Source organism: Melopsittacus undulatus, assembly GCF_012275295.1.
Source record: "Melopsittacus undulatus isolate bMelUnd1 chromosome W unlocalized genomic scaffold, bMelUnd1.mat.Z SUPER_W_unloc_7, whole genome shotgun sequence".
Classification (NCBI taxonomy): Eukaryota; Metazoa; Chordata; class Aves; order Psittaciformes; family Psittaculidae; genus Melopsittacus; species Melopsittacus undulatus.
The window spans coordinates 182,484-194,111 of NW_022993949.1; the positions used below are offsets into that span (position 1 = coordinate 182,484).

The 11,628-nt window shown below is 40.9% G+C and overlaps 1 protein-coding gene across 3 annotated transcripts in view; it reads left to right on the plus strand.

Moving 5' to 3' along the window:
- Positions 1-4,729, plus strand: part of LOC117438305 (cytoplasmic dynein 1 light intermediate chain 2-like) — a 47,588-nt gene extending 42,859 nt beyond the window's left edge. For 2 of the 3 annotated variants that reach the window (XM_034073851.1, XM_034073850.1), the window contains one exon: positions 4,388-4,729. In XM_034073851.1, the coding sequence (XP_033929742.1) occupies positions 4,388-4,492 (105 nt within the window). In that variant the 3' untranslated portion in view covers positions 4,493-4,729. Of the gene's footprint in view, positions 1-1,988; positions 2,265-4,387 lie in introns of those variants that run through there. The other variant, XM_034073854.1, reaches the window with a different exon arrangement.
- The last annotated feature ends 6,899 nt before the right edge of the window (positions 4,730-11,628 follow it).

Consider the following 11,628-nt stretch of genomic DNA (forward strand, 5'->3'; position numbering starts at 1 on the left):
TGGTCACACTTATACTTGCTGCATTTAATACTAAACAACTAACAGGGGAACTCTGTTGTTCCTTGTCTGCAAACATTTCCCTTAAAAAGGGGATATGATTGCATATTCATGTAATATCTCAGAGCAGTCATTTCAAAGGACTTCTTCAATTGGAAACAGACAAACTAATGTATTTTATAGAAATGCATATCTTAGATTTTTATATTGGACTCAAAACTTCTTAACAGTTCCGTAACTAAACCATCAGGTTAATTCTCTCATTCTAAAACTTATAAACCCACAGACAAATAAATCACTAAAATTGGAACAAGATATTCTACTTCTCAGAACACACAAGCATTTAAGATTAGAAAGCTATATAACCACGTACAGCTTCCTTACATAGCCAAAGAATTTAACAAGCGTCTGTTTTCCAGCTCAAATATATGTGAAATGTTAGATGGATTTTTTCCAGGATACATACTGAAAACATTAAGGTGGCAAGATTTGACTGTTAGAGATTTAGGTGTTCTTTTCCAAAGTACAAAAACTTTAAGTAAATTAAAAGATTACCTTTAATCACTATTAAGGTTTTAAAGTACATCATAAGCCACTCTTAATAGCATGTATTCAAAGCACGAGCATTTAAACAAAATTAAAAGATTTGTAAGTTAACTGTAGTATAACTTGCAATAAAAATCACTTCACATGTAGACTAATGGTACCTTGGAGTTAAAGACTCTAAAACAATAAAAACTGCAAAACTCTTGCTCAAACAAAAGTAGATCTAAATAAAAACTGTGGCTTTTTTATGCTAGATGAAGTTGATCCTTCAGTCTCAAAAATAATACCAAGCAGCTATCTCCTGCGACTACTTCATACCAAAAAGGAAAAAAAAACATTGTCAAGCTGTTCAATGACACATAGGTTTACAGACTGTCCTTTATCACCACCATGGGTGAGCTGCCTCTATTATGAATTAAATTGCTTTCAATTTCCCTACAAAAACATTGTCAAGGACAGTAACGGCCTTAGTCAATTAGATGTGTTCTAATCGTATGCGTTCTCCTATCTAGAATAGAGTGAAGGCAGGGAACCCTACTTCTTTACCTATTGCGCAGGCAAATCTTAGAATTTGCAAGAATTTTCTTGTAAATATAAAAGATTAAAGTCTAGAAGTTCATGCAAAGAAAAACAATCCTCCACAGAAACCAACAAGTGAAGTTGTGTGAAATATGGTCTATATTTTAGACATTTTAAACGCCTACAAAGATCATTTTAGCACATTTAATTGCTGTCCTGGGTTCAGCTGTAACAGTCATTTTTCTCCTTCTTAGTAGCTGGTGCAATGTTGTGCTTTCAACTTTAGTCTGAGAACAATGCTGATAGCAACATCTAAAAACATTGGTGCGTTAAGTAATGTTTATGCTGATCAAGGACTTTTTCAGTCTCATGTTCTGAAAGTGAGGAGGGGCATGGGAAGCTGGGAGGAAGCACAGACAAGACACCTGAGAAAAAAATGAACAAAGGGGTATTCCATACCACAGCCCATCATGCCCAGTATATAAAAGGGGAGAACATAGCCAGAAGGCCCGGATTGCTGCTAGGGTCAGGCTGGGTATTGGTTGGCAGGTGATGAGCAATTGTATTGTGCATCACTTTTATTTAGAGTTTTGTTCTTTCCCCTTTTAGTTTTATATACTCTCCTTGTGATATTTCCCTTACCATCATCATTATCAGGAATAGTAATAGTTGCTTTGAATTATACGAGTAGACAGTACAATGGCTCTATAGACACTAATCTTTGTATTTCAGGTGTTTATTGCACCAGACTCTTTTATGGAGTTTTCCGAAGGCTCTATAGGCCTTTGCTATTCTGTTGTCTATCTCTTTGTCGATTGTGGCATCTGAGGAAATAATGCTTCCCAGATAGCTGAACTGCTGAACTGACTTAAGTTCTGACTCGCCAATGGTAATGTGAGGATGATGATAATCTTCTTGTGGTGCAGGTTGGTAGAGAACTACTGTCTCCTTCAAGCTGACTTCCAGCCCAGAAAGCTCAGCCGACTCCACAAAGCATGATGTTAAACGCTGCAGGGCTGCTTCTGTGTGGGCAACAAGGGCAGCAACATCAGCTAAAAGCAATTCACGGACAAGGTGATTTAAGGTCTTAGTGTGGGCCTTCGGTCTCCTTAGATTGAATAGGCTCTCAGCAGTACGAAATTGAATATAAATGCCGTTTTGTTCACCAACGTCTACCATAGCACTTTGTAGCATCATGCTGAAGAAGATTGTTAATAAAGTTGCTGCGAGAATGCAACCTTGTTTCACACCACTAATTATTGGGAAGGGTTCAGAGAGTGCATCGCCATATCTAACTTGGCCTTGCTGATCCTCATGAATAATCATTTTGAGGATCTTGGGGGGACAACCTAATTGTTCCAAGATCAGCCACAGGCCTTTTCTACTCACAGTGTCAAAGGCTTTGGTGAGGTCAACGAATGCCGCGGAACGGACTCAGTCAGAGATCAATGTGATCAGACAAAAAGACATTTATTGCAAAGCATAAACTCCTTATATACTATTGCTTACACACACCTACAGCAATTTCGCATATCATGACAGGATACTTGTCTTGAAGACCCTTAGAGACTAACATATAATTGGTTAAGCACAGGTGTGAGAACTTGACCTCGAATGCTTGCCAACAGTCCACAGTTCTCATCACTCAGTGAATTACAGCTTCTTCTTATCTTGCTTGCTTAGGCTTCCTCGGGCCTCCCACGGCCTTGCTGTATCCTTGGAGTTATTCAGAGCTCATGTACCAAATATCCATTCTCCTGTGAGAACACTGTCTGCACAAACGAAAGTTACATAGTGAAACAAGGGGAACACAAAATCACAAAACAGAATTTATAAACCTTTAGAATTAGTTTTAAGCAATGTTAAGTTCAATGGCTTTGTAACAGTAGCAGTGGAAAATTACTGAGGTGCATAATACATAGAAAAAATAGAGTACAGCTAGAGAACATACTGGCACAAGATAAATCGTTAGAGTTGATGTGGTCTTAAGAAAAACAGTCTAGAAAAACAGGACACAGGGATAAGGAGTATCTGGGAAGAGCAGGTGTCCAGGATAGGCTATGGGTAAACTAACTGATAAGTAGGAGGATAGGGGGATTATTATGTCTCTGGTGCTAACGAACCAATTAAACTGGTACAAGCATCTACTGCGCGTGCTTCAAAGGCTGCCAGAAGTGATGAAGATTGTTGGAAGAAGTAAACGACCCTCAGAGACCACCACGACAACTCTGTACGCATGCAGGGAGCTTTCTGGAAAATGATGTAATCCATACGTAGCCTCATGAATATGTATGTGTGCCCAGGGACTATATAAGGATGGCTTGTATAGAATAGAGAGAAACGTTAGGAGGAGCTATCCCCCGTGTCTCCCAGCGCCACAATAAAGAATACCTGCTTGTCAGCTTGAAAGCTTTGTTGGCAAGTTTGTTCCTGGAGTTTTCTCTGAATCAATAGAGCCCCTTATTCTGTTCTCTACACTTCTCTTGCAGTTGTCAGAACAAATACCATGTCTGTGGTACTTCTATTAAAACTGAAACCGCACTGACTTTCAAGTAGAAGTTCTTCTGGATAGTGGGTATTAATCTGTTCAATAGTATTCTTGCAAGTATTTTTCCAGCAATGGAGAGCAAAGTTATACCTCGGTAACTTGAGCAGTCTGACTTTACACCTTTTTTCTTATAGAGTGATGATGGTTGCGTCACAAAAATCTGATGGTAATTTACCTTGTTCCCAACAGCACACAGCTAGCTCGTGAAATTTAGGATGAAGTACTTGGCCTCTGTGCTTCCAGATTTTGGGTGGGATTCCGTCGACCCCAGCTGCCTTGCCAGTTTTCACCTGCTGTATAGCCTTAAGAGTCTCTCCCATGGTAGCAGCTATATCCAATTAATTTTTCATCAGATGTTGTAAAATGGGCTGCATTCCTTTGTCTTGGACACAATTAGCACTAAAGAGTGTTTGAAAATCTTCAGACCAATGATTCAGGATGGAGATTTTATCGGTAAGAAGCGTTTGGCCATCTGCATTAAGTAAGGGGCTTTGAACCTGATATGTGGGTCCACACACTGTTTTCAGAGCCTCATAGAATCCTCTGTGGTCACCCAAATCTGCACATAATTGAGTCTTTTCAGCTAGGTTGAGCCACCACTTGTTCTGGATGACTCAAAGTTTCTTTTGGAGTTTACTACATGCAAGACGAACGGCTGCTTTTCTTACATGGCAAAGTGGTTGAGCGAGTTGTGCTTGATGGGCAGATGTCTTCTTTGTCAGCAATTTGTGGACCTCCTGATTGTTATCATCAAACCAGTCTTTGTTTTTCTTTAAGGAGAACCCAGAGGATTCTGCGAAGGACTGCAGGATGCTATTTTTAATATGCTGTCAAAGTGCTTCAGGAGAAGAATCTATAACGTGGTCTTCAAGCCTAGTTTGAAAGTTACCCTGAAATCTGTCCCTCACTGCAGCTATTTGAAGATTATTAACTTTGATCTTCCTCCTCGGAATGCCACCCCTCTTAGGTTTGTGCTTGAAGTGGAAGTTAAGTTTGCAGTGCACAAGACGGTGGTCTTTTTGACATTCTGCACTAGGCATCACTCGGATGTGATAGACATCACAAACATTTCTCTGGCTCACTAAGACATAATCAATAAGGTGCCAATGTTTAGATCAAGGATGCATCCAGATTGTCTTCCAGCTGTCTTTCTGCTGGAAAATAGTGTTGGTGATGGTAAGCTGCTGCTCTTCACAAAAGTCTAGCAAGAGCTGACCATTATCATTGCAGCTACCAACACCGTGCTTGCCTAGTAGTTCTTTCCAAGCTTCAAAGTTCTTACCTACTCAGGCATTGAAGTCACCAAGGATAATGATCTTATCATCTATAGGAACCTTTTGGGTGAGGCAACACAGTTCGGAGTAGAATTTGTCTTTTTCTGCAGAGTCAGCTTGCAGAGTTGCAGCATACGTAAGGAGATAATACGATCAGAATGACCTACTGGCAAATTTTCAAGTTTAGAGACCTTTCTCATGAAGTCAAAATGTGGAGACAGTGTTCTCACAGGAAAATAGATATTTGGTACATGAGATCTGAATAACTCCGAGGGATACAGCAAGGCTGTGGGAGGCCTGAGGAAGCTTAAGCAAGAAAGATAAGAAGCTGGAATTCACTGAATTATGAGAATTGTGGACTGTTGGCAAGCTTTGGAGGTCAAGTTCTCACACCTGTGCTTAACCAATTATATGTTAGTCACTAAGGGTCTTCAAGACAAGTATCCTGTCATGATATGCCAAATTGCTGCAGGTGTAAGCAATAGTATATAAGGAGTTAATGCTTTGCAATAAATGTCTTTTTGTCTGATCATATTGGTCTCTGAGTCCATTCCGCGGCATCGAACTTCACTGAAAGCAGCAATATCGATGTTGAGTCGTGACAGTTCGTGGGCTCAGGATGCCCACTGTTGGCTGTATCAAGCATGGTTCTGATGTTCCAACATGCGAGTGTCAATCTGGACACACCTTTGGAGGCAGGTGTAAGCCTTTGTCTCTTTGTCTTTAATCGACGGCAACAGAAGATGCCTGTTAGCTGCTGCTAGCCAACCAGGTGGAGGAGGAGATGAGCTTTGGTTAGGCCACCTTTTCTAGGCCTCTCTCCATATGGAGCAAGCAGTACTCTCCTTGAGAAAAAGGCTGCTTGGTCATTCAGGATGCTGCTGAACAAGACTGTCATCTCCAGGGTCAGTCTTGAGCGACCAATGTCCTGAACTGCCTGCATGCAGGGCTGGGTCTGCGACTTCCAGTGCACCTTATTACCTGCCATTTTGTCCCTCACCTGTCGCTACAGGGCTTTGCAAGTGTGGGTAAACCCTTCGGGCCTGCGCAGTGGATATCTCTTATTTCACTTCCGGATAATTTTTGAAGCTTTCACCTGATGTCCTCCAATGACTGCCCCACAAAGGAATTTGCAAGCTGTAATTTGCCTTCCTCTGAGGAAGGATCCATTGTGGTGCATTTTCACATCACTCCTCTAAGCTTGTCCAGAAACTGTGTCAGCGACTCCTTCGGTCCCTGTCTTATTTCAAACAGCACCGACCAATTTACTGCTAGGTATATCATTTGCAAGCCCATACTTAATCCAATTTTGATATCTCTTCAGAGATGCATAATCTCCAGCATCAACATAATCCCATTCTGGAGTGGTAAGGAGAATATGATCTTCAACCCTCCCAGCCATCTCCCCTGCAGTAATCTGAGCATTTACTTGAGTACAGGCAGTTTTTATAACCAATTGCTTTTGTCTCTGTTAATGCATCCAATATTATATCTATATCCTTCCAATCAGGATCCTGACTTCTTACCAGCATCTCAAATTTCTTAGCTACCCCTATAGGGACATTTTGGTAGTTTTTTGCAATCTACTTCTGATTATATAAATACCCTAAAGAGAAATTAACTTTTAACCTGGTATGTCCCTCCAGTCCCATTGCTTACCTAAGAGGGGCTTGCAGGACAGTCTTAGTTTTGCTACAAACATGGACGGCAATGGGAGTGGAGGGAATTTTCTTTACACTTTGTTCTCACTCTTCATCTTAATCAGAGGATTCTTCCTGAATCAGAGGTGGTCTCTGATCTGGTACCTTTGGGGAAACATAATCCTCCATTCTGTCCTCAACCATGTTATCCTCAGTTCTTTTCCTAAGTTTCAAACACATTTCCCCAATATCACAACCAGAACAACATCTTTCCAATCTATTCCCAGCCTGCTTCCTCTTTTTCTAAAGCTAAAATTAAAGGATCCAAAGGTACTATATTAATTCCACCTTCTCTCTGCCATTCCGAGTGATTTTGCAACATGAAAAACATATCTGCATACATTGCTTCATCCCATTTTCCTTGCTCCCTCAAAACAACATTAATTGTAACAATGTATTATAGATCAGAGTTCCATTTTTAGGCCATTTTTCCTGATCCTCCAAAGTATACAAAGGCCACCATTAGTTACAGTATTTTATCAACGCTTCCTCATTTACTGAGCCCCCAGGAGTTCTTCCCAATTCTCTCCAATGTGCCAAAATGCACCCTAAAGGACTCTTTCAAGATTTCTCCACTCTGCTGATTTGCCATTATCAATCTCGCATTCACACACACACGGGATCCCACAGACACACTTCACACAGTTACAACACTTGAGACAGAGACTAAAATTCAATCAAACAATTAATAACATGGTTATAACATCCTGTCACCAATAGCAAAATAGCTCCCAACCTCACAAGGGCACCCCACGACAAGGGGGTGTCTGTTGATTCAGAGAAAACTCCAGGAACAAACTTGCCAACAAAGCTTTCAAGCTGACAAGCAGGTATTCTTTATTGTGGCGCCGGGAGAAACGGGGGATAACTCCTCCTAACGTGTGTCTCTCTATTGCTACACAAGCCATCCTTATATAGTCCCTGGGCATACATACATACTCATGAGGCTACGTATGGATTACATCACTTTCCAGAAAGCTCCCCGCATGCGTACAGAACTGTGGTGGTGGTCTCTGAGGGTCGTTTACTTCTTCCAACAATCTTCATCACTTCTGGCAGCCTTTGAAGCACGCGCAGTAGATGCTTGTACCAGTTTAATTGGTTCGTTAGCACCAGAGACATAATAATCCTCCTATCCTCCTATCCTCCTACTTATCAGTTAGTTTACCCGTAGCCTATCCTGGACCCCTGCTATTCCCAGACACTCCTTATCCCTGCATCCTGTTTTTCTAGACTGTTTTTCTTAAGACCACATCAACTATAATGATTTATCTTGTGCCAGTATGTTCTCTATCTGTACTCTATTTTTTCTATGTATTATGCACCTCAGTAATTTTCCACTGCTACTGTTACAAAGCCATTGAACTTAACATTGCTTAAAACTAATTCTAAAGGTTTATAAATTCCATTTTGTGATTTTGTGTTCCCCTTGTTTCACTGTGAAAGAGACCCTTAATAATAATGATAAGGGAAATAACAAGGGGAGAGAATACATTTGCTTATCACCTGCTGACTGATACTCTGCCTGACCCAAGCAGTGATCTGAGTCTTCCAGGTGATTCCCCCCAGTTTGTATACTGGGCATGATGTGCTCTCATATGGAATACCCCCTTGGCTACTTTGGGTCATGTGTCCTGTCTGTGCTTCCTCCTGGCTTCTTGTGTCCCTCCTCACTGGCAGAGCATGAGAGACTGAGAAGTCCTTTATCAGAGTTAGCATTACTTAGCAACAACTAAAAACATTGGTGTGTTATCAGCATTGTTCTCAGACTAAAGTTGAAAATGCAGCACTGCACCTTCTACTAAGTAGGAGAAAAATACCTGTTACAGCTGAACCCAGGAGAGTTATCCTGTGCTCAAAATTGCATTTCAGAAATACCTGCCTTACTTCAAGACCTCAATGAATCTTTTTGTACTGAAATTTTGTATATGAAGAGGGCTAGACACACAATGAATAGACATCTTAATAGTGGGTCACCTGGTGTTACTCTGTAGTAGTACTCACTACTTCTAAATTAGAGCTGGATTAAAGAAAAGTACACTCTCTGGTTCAAAAAAAAAAAACAGATGGTTTGTATAGTCAGTTGTTTCAAAATCATTGAGGTAATGTTTGGGTTTCTCTGGAACTTATGCCATTAGCTCTTCAGAATATGGGAGGAGGAAACCAAAAGCTAGATAACACTAACCTGATGTAGGCTGGGTGTAAGAACATACAATCATGAGCAGAGGAAAGGTGGGCAACAAGGTTCTAGAGCTGGTGCAGCACTCATTCAAGCTTAGAAGCCTGCACACAGTATGCAATGGCAGGAATCAAGTAATGCAGTCTTTACTGTGACAGGTGTCAAGGGTTGTTTTATATAATACACGTTCAGGGTGGAATTTCTCCCTCTGCTGTATGGTACTGGAATAGCATGATGCCTGAAATGTGGTTTCAGGTAAGCAGAGTAACTTAATGTTTTCATCTCGCTGTGGGCTGGTTAAACTGGGAACTATAACTCTTCAGTATCACATTTCTGACTATTGTATTTAATTGTAATTAAGGCTCTGGTGTTTAATGCCTTAGCTTGTGGAATAATATGGTGCATTTTTACCCAAATAAGTGTCTTCAGCATTGTCTGCAGTTAAACTCCTTTTAATATGTAACTTGATATTCAGGTGTTGATGCTTGAATAATATCGTGTTCAAGACACTTTACATTTTCTTTACCTTATATGTAAGTTCATGACCTGTTTAGTTTGCAAATGAGATGAACTTGTCTGATAGTTCCCTTCATTACAGCATAACTTAAAAGCACAGCATCTATGTGCCTGGTATGTAGAAACATGTCCTGTGCTTAGATCTGGAGTTGCATATGGTGATATTCTGCTGTATCTTTCATTTAAGCTAAATATTGTTATTTTCAAATGCTATGAATTTACCAGTGATACAGAACTGCTCATAACAGTTCTGTCATCTTTGTTGTGGAATTATTTTCTAAATCAGCTACAAGCATTCCCGTATTAATAATTTTATGTACTTTCATACATTCTGAACTGAAATTTTCATGCAAGAAAGTAACAGGCACAATTGTGAGTGTTATGATCTACTTCAGTTCTGCAAGTGTTTAATAGCCTTCAGTAACTTGTCTTATGAAATTATTTTCATGCTAGGAACTGATATTGCCACTTTAATGTTGTGAATAAATTACTTGTTTGATCATACATTTAATGCTTAGAAACTTCTAATGTAGCTGAAACCTTTAATTAGACACTGGTGTCTTTTACTGTTTAATGTTACTTAGTAACATTTTTAAAGTATTTTGGAATAAGTGCTCTTCCAGAATGATAGGATAGTGTCCTAAGCCTTTGGGATATTCAGTATGTTTAGTTCATGGCAGTACAGTAAGAATAGTGACTGAGAAGGCAAAGGTGGTGTTGCCAGTCTTATGGCTTTTATAGTGTTAACAACATTTTATAGTCCTCTGTTTTCAGCATGCCAAGTTTGTTTGCAGTCTTTAGACAGATCTGTTCTTGAGTAGGTGAATTTGCAGTTACGTAATGGAAGTTTTTGGGCTCTTTTCTATTTTGGATGAGATACTATTATATAATGCTTCTAAGTCTAAACAGCAAGCTGGGCTTGAGAGTTTTGTGCAATGCCCAGTACAGCTGGCAGTGCGCTTTAATGTTCTGGCCTACATCTATTTTACCAGTATGTCTAGACTCTTTTTGCATTTTAAGGCATGGCATTTAAGAGGGCCTTCAGATTGCAATCTTAGGAACAATGGGATATCAAGGACAGTTTGCCCCATTTCCCCTAAACAAAACCATGAAAACTTTAACAGATTCCTTAGGATTACTTGAAGTTCTTGATTGTTTTCTCATTAAAATTCCTTTCTTGTTTTAGTATTTGTGGGATATTTCATTTTTAGTCATAATTGGGATTAAATGGGGTTTTAAAGGCTACAGACTGTGGTTCAAGAACTGGTTGAAAGGAAGAAGGCAGAGTTGTGGTCAATGGGGCAGAATCTAGCTGGAGGTCTGTGACCAGTGGAGTCCCTCAGGGGACGGTGCTGGGACCAGTGCTGTTTAATATTTTCATCAACGACCTGGATGAGGGAACCGAGTGTACCCTCAGCAAGTTCGCTGATGACACTAAATTGGGAGGAGTGGCTGACACACCAGAAGGCTGTGTTGCCATTCAGGGAGACCTGGACAGGCTGGAGAGTTGGGCAGGGAGAAACTTGATGAAATTCAACAAGGGCAAGTGTAGAGTCTTGCATCTGGGGAAGAACAACCCCATGTACCAGTACAGGTTTGGGGTTGATTTGCTGGAAAGGAGTGAAGGGAACGGGACCTGGGGGTCTTGGTGGATAGGAGGATGACCATGAGCCAGCAATGTACCCTTGTGGCCAAGAAGGCAAATGGCATCCTAGGGTGCATTAGAAAGGGGGTGGTTAGTAGGGCAAGAGAGGTTCTCCTCCCCCTCTACTCTGCCTTGGTGAGGCCACATCTGGAATATTGCGTCCAGTTCTGGGCCCCTGAGTTCAAGAAGAACAGGGAATTGCTTGAAAGGGTCCAGCGCAGAGCCACAAAGATGATGAAGGGAGTGGAACACCTCCCTTATGAGGAGAAGCTGAGGGAGCTGGGTCTCTTTAGCTTGGAGAAGAGGAGACTGAGGGGTGACCTCATCAGTGTTTACAAATATGTAAAGGGTGGGTGTCAGGATGATGGAGCTAGGCTTTTTTCAGTGATATCCAGTGATAGGACAAGGGGCAATGGGTGTAAACTGGAGCATAGGAGGTTCCACGTTGTCGTGGTTTAAACCCAGCCACACAGCTCGTTCATTCACTCCCCCCCCCCCTTGCTCCCCCAGCTCCCGGAGAGTTAGGGAGGAGAATCCAAAAAATGTAGCCCCCACAGGTTGAGATAAGAACAGTTTAATAACTAAGGTATAACATAACTCACTACTGCTACTACTACTAATAGTAATAGTAATAATGATAAAGCAAATAACAAGTGAAGAGAATACAACATCTCACCAGCCACCAACTCATCCCACCCTGCCCG